General features: G+C 48.2%; 1 protein-coding gene across 1 annotated transcript in view; it reads left to right on the forward strand.

The window, feature by feature from the left end:
* The window catches only part of LOC126525034 (acetylcholinesterase-like), a 76,566-nt gene that overhangs the window by 15,792 nt on the left and 48,381 nt on the right, over positions 1–12,393 (forward strand). Inside the window, exon 5 of the mRNA XM_072286774.1 lies at positions 3,580–3,682. Within this exon, the coding sequence (XP_072142875.1) occupies positions 3,580–3,682 (103 nt within the window). The remainder of the gene's footprint in view (positions 1–3,579; positions 3,683–12,393) is intronic.

The following is a 12,393-nucleotide window of genomic DNA, read 5'->3' on the forward strand; positions in this document are numbered from 1 at the left end:
CTAGGTTTTTTTCCTTTGTTTTGTTTTCAGGTTGGTCCCAACGAGTGCAATTCAGATACTAATTGAATTCAATTGTGTTCAAAAATCAATTCGACGTGCTGGATATTTCAATGGGTGCCCAAAACAGAATTACAAAGTTCCAACTAGTATGAGCAAATATTTTTGACAGGAAAGCTACTTAGGTACCAATGACCAAAAACATCTTGTAGTTCATCACTGACCTGCGCGTTTAAATTGTATGGTTCACTTATGGCGTGCACATGATGTGTATGGCTCTTCACATTCGACCTTTTATATTTCAAGAAATTTTCTCCCGAAGAGGTGAACTGCTGCTTTGCATGTAGTTCAATAGGTTGAGCACGAACGTCAAATTATGTGCGATTTATAGACAATAACGTTTTCGCCGCGTCATTCCACGACACGGAGGAAAATATCGGACTGCATGGGAAGCGTGTGTTGCCGTTCGACCTCCCGTTCCTCTCTTTCCGGCCAGGGACTAAACACTTACTTCCAAAAATTGTCACATGGCACGCACACTCCTGCAGTTGGTCCATTGAGGGACAAAAGCGTACTTTTTAGGACTAACTGTCCGGTCACTTCCGTCTTCCCTGGCCTTTTCCTTAGAGTGTGGGGCGACGTCCAACAGTAGCGACTGCTCTATCAAATACATAGAAGGATATAATTAATTACGTAGATCTGCCTCAGCAGTTTTCCAAAGCATGCAATGCCTTCCGTGATTCACTACGCGTTCTGAGTAGAAATACATGCTCTGGCAACATTGCTGTAATGTTGGCATAGAGATGCCCCAGATTCTTACTATTGGTAAATTTATAAATGAAAGGACGATTACAGGGAAACAAATTGTGAGCGGTCGCACCTTACTGCTGCCTATGTTGTAGCAGCATTCGCCGCATGTTTCAATTCAAGAATTGGTGTGAGAAATTAAAACTTCGACTTCAGCCTGTAGCGAATGGTGGTAAATAGCCACTTCCGATAGATGATCACTGCGAAGAACGCAAATTTAAAGAAATATAGGCATGTTTGTTGGGTACACGGCTAGAAAGAGTAATCTAAATGCGAAAGTCTAGGCTTCGACGGATTGCGGTTAACCGCAATCCACAGTATTACATTGTGTGCAAAAGTGTTGCGCGTGGCTCTAGTTAGGCGCACTGGAACCACAAGTCGCCTTAAAGGGTCTAGAAACACTTCATAGGCATGACAAATAAATAATACTAGACGCTACGCAATGCTTCTGGGAACACTCGTGATAAATATTACCCACATTCAAGCAGCGGGGAAGCTATAATGTCGCTGTATAGATTAGTTATGCTTTCCTGCGGCTCCGCGAAACCCACCCCTTCTAATCTGAGCATTACGGCGGAAAGGCGCTCTCATACGATAATTGGCTGGATGTGTGAAAACGTCAAGGTCCGTAATATTTTCACGAACGGCCTCAGAAGTGTCTCCAATCGTAACAATATTCACGGTACTTTACACAATAAAAAATACGAACTACCGCTGCATTAGAACAACTCCATCAATTCGACATAAAATACCGGAAGCAAAAAACTAATTTGTTAGTGGCATTTCGCATTCATTTTTGTTTTTTGCTTTAAGCTTAACGGCATAGATGTAGTAGTAAAATCGCACAAAACACCATGGCGTGAACATTGTGGCGTCGATGAAGTTTGGTGACTGGTACCGCAGTAGGCGTCTGCGTGTTCTAGTGCGTCTTTGCCATTGAGTACAGGATTTCTTCGCACATAGGCTCACTTGAACGAAACTAGACGTGCAGCCCTAACGTGTCGGTCCTCGTGCTTGCAATTGTAGAGGTCGTGTGAAACGCTCTGCATAAGCAGTGTGCTTGAATTGAATCTAAAGCTGTACCGACGCTTTGCAATTTGTGACTGCAAAGGCGGTGGCGGCAATAAAAAAAATGGCAGTTTCGCCCGAAGGGCGAAGCGCCGTCTGCAATAGGAAGGGTTTAGTGTTGTGCATGAACTCTTCGTGTGGCCTACCATTTATTCGCGCTTCCGACTAACGCACACGCAACATGCACGGGTGCCCGAAAATTTCTTGCAACCGTAAACTCTTCAACACACCGTGTAGGGCTTCTATTTGGATCGAACTAGCACCACTACGCTCCCCCTAATGAGCCGCGGCAGTGAAACGGCATTTATTAAAGGTTTGAGCACTGATATTGTTTTGAACTTTTGATATTTAGTAGTCTGAGATTATCAATGTAATAGTTAATGTAACATTTTTGACTTATATTTACCTGCTTGGCGCAATTTAATCTTTGAATAGTATAGCATCCATATACGGAATGTGTCAACATACAGCATACATATATACACAAATGTTTGTGGAGCCGAACAGCGACGCCAACGATCAAAATTTGCCTCGAATGTCTATGTGATTGCTACCGCAATAAATTTCACTGCACGGATCACAGCACGACGCACAGGTAAGTTTCGCACGTCCACGCTGCTTGCGCGGTTTCGCCTGTGTGTTGAAATCAGCCGTGAAGCGCCAGACTCGCCAACGTAAAGCGGGGTATGCCGACGCGTTAACAACGTGACCGAACCTGACTGGCCACTAGCGTGGCGCATTACGCGTTGGCTACGCAGAAAGCCCTACACGCAGCTCTTTTTCAACTGCTTGGAAGAGGCTTAACACCACCGTTCCTCGCAGCATATAAACTTCGAAGTAAGTCAACCCACTGAATTGAGGAACAACCGCCGAGTTTGGGCTGTCGGAAGTGCGGAAACCAGTAGTACTACCTTTACTCGAATATTCAAAACAAAATTTACATTGGTGGCCATGGTTGACGTTCAGAGGGAAGGAGCATTGCGCAGGCCACCCTGCTTTGGCGTAGCAGTCGCATTGCAAGGCGTTGCAGATGGAGAGAGAGTAACACGAAGGGAATGAAGCGCGACTTTTGGTTTGCCGATAATGCAGCTTATGCTGAACGCACTGAAATCATTTTTCTTGCAAAATATTCTTAAAATAGAGTACTTTATTGTCAAATGCATTTCCCGACATCATTAAAACTGTTGCAGGGCCCCTTTAAAAGGGTTAGTAGGTTGAACAGATTTGTGACTTCAGGCCATCCAGACTTATTACTTATAGTGCAATATGCACGGATAGGGGCAATAAAGCAAGGAAAGAGAACATTGATACACGTCGCCCGTATCCACGAGAAGGAAGAAAAAGAAACGAGAATAACGACTTTGATCTGGGATCTCACTTGAAATAATTTACCTGCACAACTATAGTTTCTTCGTCCTCACATCTACTTTAATAAAAAGCTGTATGCACTCATGTATGTATGAATTGCACTGTTATACTTTTCTAAAAGCTACTGTTTCTCATGCGTATACTTTTCTGAACTTTATGCATATTCCTCATACGTTATGTATCAGTTTTTTTACAAATCTTTCTCTTCTCCTGATGTATTGCGTTCTAAGTAACAATCAACATTTTCGCACTTAAGGGGCATCCACTGGATCGTTCAATGGAGTGCTTGTTTTCGGCCGTAAGAAGTTTATTCCTGCTTCCGCATTTCACCTTTTTCAGCTCCTGGCGCATTCTGCCAGCATCACTCAATTACAGCGTAGTCATCACCATTGCTCTGCTCTCTGCTGGAGCTGCTGTAGTCGGCTTACTTATGTGGCTGCAGGTACGCTCCATGGCTCTCCTGTGTTCATAGAAAGTAAAGATGTCAGCTCATTTGAGCATGTAAGCACTTTTCAGAAGGTTAAATTGTAAGTGTGAAATGATCATGGGATGGTTGCATCATGAAATAACATTGATTTATATTATATAAGAACCTTTCAAGTTTTTTATGTCCACGAAACCACTCTTGAGCTTTGATACATTTGTTACTTCAACACATCTTTAAAAAATACTGTCGTTTTATCATTTATGTATTCGCGTTGTCTGAAGGAGCCGTTGCTATCAAATATTCGTCTAGTATATCATAACAAGCAGTGTGCACTGTCTATTAAACATCCACCCCGACGCTTTTAACCAATCACAAATAACTGTCATGCACATAGCCAACCTACCTTCTTTAGAGTGTTCATTATTAAAAACCACGCCCATTATAAGGAGGTAATGGCACAAGGTCAAAGCGACATCATATTATTGGTGTGGCGTTTCTTGTCTGCATGGCATATTGGTCTGATTACGATTACTCACTCCACTATCTCAGCAACTAGATAAATAAGTAAGCCCACAGCATTAGAGGTCACACACAAAGCTCAGAAAGGGGCAGCAATGAGTGCTAAGAAATGAAGAACGTAATAAGTGGAGCTTTGTGGCAGTGTGATTAAAGGAAATGTCCATCTTTGTCCTTTTGGAGGAAGACGACGACGGCTAACGCGCTTGTAAGAAGCGAAAACGGTTCCCGTTTCTGAAAATTTAAGTTCGGCCCAGTTTGACGATTTTAGTGCCAATGGACTCGTTAAGTAGTGGCGATTCCGTAGATACTCGACGCTTCAAGGTGGGTGACCGTATTGCGATTTTATCGGCCTTTTTTGTCCGGTCCACGCCACTGCGAAGCTAACCCTAGTCGCGTTTGGGTGAGCACGGCGAGGTGCTTCCTCGGCACCCGCTTTTGTATCCTGTGTCCGCAGTGATGGAATGTGAAGTGGAGGGTGAATTTCTGACTCCCGAGGAGTTTTCCAAGGATCTCGGATGGCAAACACTTGCTGCCAGGCACTCCGGAGCCAAATCGGCACCCGTCGGGCGAGTGTGTGCCATTCCCGCCGGCGCTAAGCCAAATGACAACGTGACCGCCAAGGGTCGTCGAGACCGCAGCAGGGGTAAAGCAAAGATTATTCGGCGTGGAAGGACGAGACTGCTGCCCAAAGAAGACGCGAAGATTATAGTCAGGCCGAGGGAAGGTCTGAACATCAGCAAGGTAGGCCCGAAAGTTGTGGCTGAGGCCATATTGAACGGGGTAGGTTTCGAGCCGGCGTAGCCGGACTCGGACACGATGTGCCCAAATTTCCAACAAAATATCATGATTGTGATTACCTCCAACGGAGAGAACGTGACCCGCTACGTCAGGGTCGAGTGCATCGCCGTTGTCGGTCAGTAGGACAAGGTGAACGCTTACGAAGTGGCGCCCCACTCCACGTGCAAAGGCGTCATCCGCGGCATCGCACCGTGTGACGGCCCGGAGGATCTCGGCCGCAAGATTGTCACCTCGAAGAACCAGTTGGATTTGGGGGCCAAACAAATCAAGAGCACGGGAACCGTGGTGGTGGTCTTCGAAAGCTATAAGGTGCCAAACTACGTGTCGTACGGCGGTAAGCTCGTCAAGTGTACCCTGTATAAGAAACAAGTGGAGATGTGCTACGCCTGTGGCTGCCTCGGGCATCGAGCAGACGTCTGTCCCTCTCCAGACGAAGCCAAGGGCAGGAGATCCGGCGTCGCCAACCCGGACGAACAACACGAGCGCGACCTCAAATGCAGGGTGTGCGGTGGCCGACACTTCACCGCTGCCAAGGATTGCAAGCAGAGGTACCAGATGCCATACCTCGTCAGACACAGGCGCGGGGAGCGATTCCCAGCCAATAGAAGCAAGTCTCCGGCCTTCGCCATGGGCTAGCGACAGCCCCCACCCGTCGCCGGTAGCCCCGGGGCTCGCGGTAGCTCCAGATCCAGGAGCCCCTCTCCACCTTCCAGACGCCGTTCCAGGTCCAGGGGCAGATCCAGAAGACGCTCCAGGAGCCGCTCTGTCTCCAGGGCCCGGTCTGGTTCCAGCGCCGGCCAGCAGAGAAAGTCTACCCTATCCTGGGCCGATGTGGTTGATGGCGCCAGCGAAGTGAGACCCTCCCGGGCCCACGCGACCCGCTTCCAGAGCAAGCTATGGACGCCGAAGTAGCGCGCCTTCAGAAGGAAAACGCGGACTTAAATGGTCAGAAAGATGGCTAGCGAAATGACAGAGATTATGAAATTGGTAATCAGTCAGAGCGCTTCGGCCAAAACATCGGCGCCGACGACCACCGAAGCACCAGTTCCGGCCAGCGACTCGGCCGGGGCCGCCAAGTGTAAGGCCTTGTCCAGTAAGGAAGTGTCACGTTCGCAAACTAATGATATCATTGGCATACGTGCACCTGTGCTTACAGCGGGTACCACATAAAAATTGTCAATTCATGGATAATTCTAAAGAGGAGTTAGGAATTTGGCAATTGAACTGCAGGGTGACTCCAATAAGAGAGCTCCGTTGCAGCAATATTTTAGATCGCTGGCTAACAAACCATAGGTAATAGCATTACAGGAAACCCTCTCTTCTGCCGCCTCCCTCCCTGGTTATCGGACCGTCTCCGTGCAGCCCGGATGTCGGGAAGTATGCACGTTAGTTGACAGGAGACTTATGCACGTGTCTCCCGATCTGAAGCTGACGACTTGCAAGGTCCAATACGTCATGGTGGAGGTTCTGCTCAGCACGAGACAACGCAACCACCGGTGAAACAGTGTGTCTATACTCAACATCTACAGCAATTCTAGGGACTCACGACAGCAGTTCAAGACGATACTCAAGAAGTCCGTCTTCGTGGCCGGCACCTGGTCGTCGTCGGGGACTTCAACGCCCCGTAATCAGTGTGGGGGTACATGTACGACACGAGGAAGGGCCGGGGTCTGTGGCAGAGCGCAAACAAAATGAACCTCACGCTCATCACGGACAAGGCGTTTTCCACCCGAATCGGCAACCCGGTGAACAGGGACACCAGCCCCGATCTGGCGTTCGTGAAGAACGTCGAGAGAGCCGAGTGCAGTAACACCGCAATGGATCTTGGTAGCGACCATTGCGGGCTAGAGACCCGCTTCGACGTCGCCCGAAGTAAATCCAGAAAGTTCACCGTCCCGGACTGGGACCTTTTTCGCAAGCTCCACGGCAATTAAAGCGCACCCGTCCCCAAAGGCCTGAACGACTGGTGCGAGCGAATGAAGAGTGACGCCGGGTCGTACACTAATAAGATCGTCAGCGACCTAGAGTTAGAGATGATGGACAGCAAGCTAGCCCATCTGATCGAGGCCAAGCGGGCGCTGCTCCTCCGATGGAAGGGACAAAGGTTCAACCGGAGAGGGAGGAAAACAATCTCAGAGCTCAACAAGGTCATCGAAGATCACTGTCGGGCCCTCGGCAAGCAGCAATGGGACGAGGTCTGTGACTAATTCGACGGGCAGATGCGTAACGGCGAGTCCCGGGGCATGCTCAAACCTCACCTCAACGAGGGCAGCAACAGATCCAGTCAGATACACTCGCTCGCCAGAGCCCTGCACGAAGGTACCAGATCCTGTTCCGGAGACGAGCTGGTTGCCAAGCTCATGGGGCAGTACCTGCCCATAAAACACGGAGACGGGGAAGTCCGGTTTCCTTACTACCTCGGCCCGGCCCGTCTGGAGTTCGACGAAGACTCCACCTGGGGGGAAATCAGACAAACGATTTCTTGCGCTCAATGGCAAATATGCGCCAGGTCACCAATAAGATGCTGCGGAACCTTGACGACCGTTCGATCGAATACGTCACCAAGATGAACGAGACGTGGAAATACGGGAACGTCCCAGAGCAATGGAAGACCGCCAACATCGTCTTCTCTCTCACATCCTGCGTCAAAAAAAACAGGCGGAGCACTTCGTCCTCAACAAACTAAGCAGATATCTCGCAGAGAACGTCTATGCTCACAACATGATTGGCTTCCGTGCCGGCCTCTCGTCGCAAGATGCCAAGAAGATGATCAAAGATCAAATCATCGATAGCAGTACCAGGGTCACCAAGGCCCTGCTCTGACTCGACCTCGCGAAGGCGTTTGGCAATGTTCTTCACAAATACATTTTGGCTTCCCTCTCGCACCTCGAGCAGGGCCCCAGACTGTATAACTAAGTGCGTTTATTCTTGACGGAGAAGAAAGCGGAGCTGTGGTTCGGCGACTTTGTCTCCGACGAGGCACTCCTGGGCCCACGGGGCACGCCACAAGGCTCTGTCATTTCGCATGGTCGACCTCTCGAGGAAGCTGGCCCAAGTTGAAAGCATCAAGCACACCATCTACGCCGACGACATCACGATGTGTTGCAGTTGCGGTAGCGATGGGCGAATGGAAAGCGCCACCCAAGAGGCCGTAGACGTCACGGAGCAGTACCTGCTCCCCACCGGACTCAGGTGCTCCCCGACGATATCCGAGCTTTTGCTTTGCAGAAAAGAAAGAGGGGGCAGACGCAAGGGCTGGAAACCGGTGTCGGAAAGTTACATTCACCTGTTCACTTGGAGCGCCGACCCGATACCTAGGATCGACACCATGAGAGTCCCGGGTATGTTCATAGAATCAGGTGGCGGCAAAGGCACTGCATTGCACAAGATCATTGCAAAGACCGACAACGCTTTTCGCCTCGTGCTAAGGGCCACGAACAGACATCGTGGCCTCAAGGAGGACAACCTGCTTCGGCTCATCAACGCATTTGTGCTGTGTCATTTCACCTACATGGCGGCCATGCACAATTGGCTCAGAGCCGAGCGGGATAAGCTCAATCCCCTCATTAGAAAATTCCTCAAGAGAGCCCTCGGGCTGCCCGTCAGGATGCATACCGAGGACCTGCTCCGGCTCGGCATACACAACACCTTGTAGGAGATAGCCGAGACACAGGAACGGGCCCATATAACTCGGCTGTCCACCACGCCGGCCGGCAGGAGTATCCTCGAGGAGATCGGACTCGCCCCCACGAAGAACTTGGCTTACAACACCCAAATCCCCAGAAAAACAGGGGAGAAGATCGTCATCGCCGCGTTGCCCCGCAACGTTCATGCAGTTCACAGCGTAGGTCGTCGCAAAGCAAGAGCATCGAATATGCTGAAGGAAATATACAAGGACAAGATCAAAGCAGGCTTCGTGGACGCCGTTTACCGAGACGGCAAAGCTCTTGCGGTTTCCGTCGTGGACACGCTGCGAAAAGTCATCAACAGTGCTTCGGTGCGGACGACGGAACCCGAGGTAGCCGAGCAAATGGCCATTGCACTCGCCATGCAAGACGGTCGGAGAGACAGGTTGTATAGCGATTCGAAAGCGGCCGTCAGGGCATTCCAGAAAGGCCGGGCAGCCAGGCAGGTAGTTCAAGTTCTTAAAGACGCCAAACGCGGCGACAGCTCCATACACTCCATATTTTGGTTTCCTGCCCACGTCGAGGCGATTGAAGGGGTTCCTTTGAACCTCAACGAGTCTGCCGACGAGGCTGCGCGTTGCTTTACCGACCGCGCTGCCGTGGGATCGGGCGACTCTCTCCCCAGAAACAGAGACGCTCCTACCACGCACAATGAAAATACTAAATTCTTTTATTTAGAGAGAAGGGTTTTCCTGCCGCCTCACTCCAAGCTAAGCAGGCCGCAAGCGGTTGCGCTCAGACACTAGCTAACCAACTCCTACCCAAATCCCGTGTCTCTTAAATGTATATATCCTGAGATTTACCCGACTTGTTCTTGCGTGGCCTGGGGTGAGGCTGCTACTTTGTCTCACATGCTCTGGAAGTGCGGGTCGTTAGTCCCGAAGTTCACCAAAGAAGAGTAGGACGCGCTTCTGCGAAGTCCCGTTTTTGAGGACCAAATCCTGGCCGTCCAGCGCGCCCGTGTTCGGGCGGGCAGGCTAGATCTGTCAGTCCCCTCGTGGGATTAGCCGGGTGCGCGTTTTATTGCGTTCTGCTTGACCCAATAAAAGTTTATTCACTAACTCACTCACTCAATCACTCACTTTGTCCTTTTGACTGCACCATGCAGAGATGAATTACGTTTTGGTTAAGAGACTACTGTCCTCTGCTCGCGACATGGCATAACGCAGCAGCAATATTCTCAGCTCGTTAGCTTATATTACCCAAATGTAAAATATCATATTTTTTTCACTACTGCACATAGATAGATAGATAGATAGATAGATAGATAGATAGATAGATAGATAGATAGATAGATAGATAGATAGATAGATAGATAGATAGATAGATAGATAGATAGATAGATAGATAGATAGATAGATAGATAGATAGATAGATAGATAGATAGATAGACAGACATAAAGTGGCTCAAGTAGGCTAACAATGCTAATTGCAACTACAAACGAGTATTCTAGGCAGGTCAAATCACAATTTCGATCTAGTAGTCCAAGTATTTATTTTCTTTAAATAAATATAAATTAAAGCGTCCTCTACATATGCGTGCGTATTTGCTCACTATAACTAGTCGCTCCATACACATTAGCAAGCCTATAAAGACAGGGCATTTGTGTCGCTTGTACAGTGGGGAAAGAGTGTAGCGATGATATCGGGTGCTGCATGGGTGGATATTCCGTATACATATCTCCTGCTTCTTGGATATTTCTTGCTATGTGCTACGTAAAAAATCATCTTAGTTCACATAAATGGACCCCAAGCGAACGAGTTCGAGGGTGAATGAGTGGTTTCTGTGACGACTTCTGTATGATTCTTACACATTTACTCTATTCTTCACCACATAGTTATTTAGAAAACATTTAGCCGTTACAACACTATCAATTGTCGCGTTAGCAACCTTTTTTGAAAGTACGGTGAGTTACCACAAATCAGGACTGCGCGGTTTTCGGCTAGTAGGATGACAAGGGCGAACCGGTTGTAACACCATGACATGCGCCTGTTAGCAGACGGATGGGAATTGATGTCCCACGTAGATTGCGTTTGGATGAACCTTATAAAATCGGGTCATGTGGGCTTCTCGGCCGCCAAACTGGTTGTGGAGTCTATGTAAGTGCTAGCGGATCAGGGTGAGTGAGCGTCGAGGCGTTTATTCAAACCTCTTAAACAGGTTAGTCGACTTGCCAAACTAGCTTGTCATGATGCAGGTAAACGAGGCCGGGTTGGCACGGCTCAAGACGACATCTCACTCGACCCATTGTCGTTGAGTTCACGTAAACGAACCTGTAGACACACTAATGGAAAGTCTTTACCCTGGTGACGACCAGTTTTGCCTAATTGTTGAAACGACGCGTGATGAGGTGGCCGGAAAAACCACAGAAGGAGAATGCGGTGGCGGTGTATGGGTTGTTGATGTATACTAGTCCGTTGCCTCTGCTGTCTAAATGTTGGTCGAGCCCATCGAACAATAATTAAAGAACATATTGCTTTCACGTGCGCTATTAGATGCTGGTTTACTAGAAAAAGTGGATTCTTGGCTCTGTGTCCGCCTTCGCGCTGCTTTTTTGCAACAATTGAAATTTCGGAATGTAGATCACTGCGCAAGTGCAATCGTCCAGCCTTCCATCTACGTCATCAGCCCACTTCCCCCTCACATTCGCCGTATGTGAAAAGAAACAAAACCTTACTGAAGACTATTATCGGGTAGCACACTTATGCCCCAGGCCACCTGCACTTCAAAGAGTGAATCGCTTAATTACCGCTGCGATATCACTCAGCCTTCGCGCTTGGAAGTGGTGCAGTCATATTTGGAGAGTGAGCAAAATCTGAGCCTGTATGCTGGAAGCCACAACGAGCAATTCTGTAGTGGCCAAATACAAAGTCTCGTGCATTGCTAATAACCTGCCGCGGTATAACTGCACGCTCAAAAAAGCCAGGTAGTCATAATCAATCCGGAGTGGCTCACAACGCAATGTCTCAAAATCAGATTGCAGTTGTGGCGTGTAAAATCACAGAATTCAGTGCTTTACTGTAAATAATTTCTTCAGTTCATGGCGTTTCGTGCTGCGAGAGTCAGCGGCTGTCGCTGTAAATGAGTTGCACAGCTTTTCAAAATGCTCTGGTCTCCTGATCTATTTTTTCAAATTATAGGAACAAAGTGTAGTGCAGTTTTCTAATAAAAACAGAGCAGTTTCCTGTTCGTAAATCTATAAAAAAGAGACAGACAGTAGAAAATGCTCATACTGGCTGCACGCGCTGAGAGCTATTCCTTGACTGAGACTAGTTACCTGCAGCACTTCCCGTTATCTTAGTCCGATTTCGCAGTACGCTCATTTGCCATGCACCACAATATAAGGGTAATATTCGTCTCACTGATTTTATCGTTTACTGCCAGATAGAATCCCATCTGCAAATGGACACAACGATGCATTGCAACTGCAAACAATTGGAGAATTAAGATGTAGAAATTGTTTTTACACAGTTTGCATGAGAAGGGGTGGCAAAAGGCAACTTAGCACCTGCCGATGTGCAGAAACACGCGCTAATCACCAAACCACGCAATGCTGAGCACGGTGGGTTACTATACTTTACCAATATATTGTAATAAAAGCAGCACATGCAATTTTGTCTCTATAAAAATTAAAACGCACACACAATTGCAGAGCTATTCGTAAATTGCTCGCATAAATAAAATGACAAAACTTTCATCGCAGCAAGAATACCATAAGCATT

The sequence above is a fragment of the Dermacentor andersoni genome, chromosome 3 (genome assembly GCF_023375885.2).
Source record: "Dermacentor andersoni chromosome 3, qqDerAnde1_hic_scaffold, whole genome shotgun sequence".
Lineage (NCBI taxonomy): Eukaryota > Metazoa > Arthropoda > Arachnida > Ixodida > Ixodidae > Dermacentor > Dermacentor andersoni.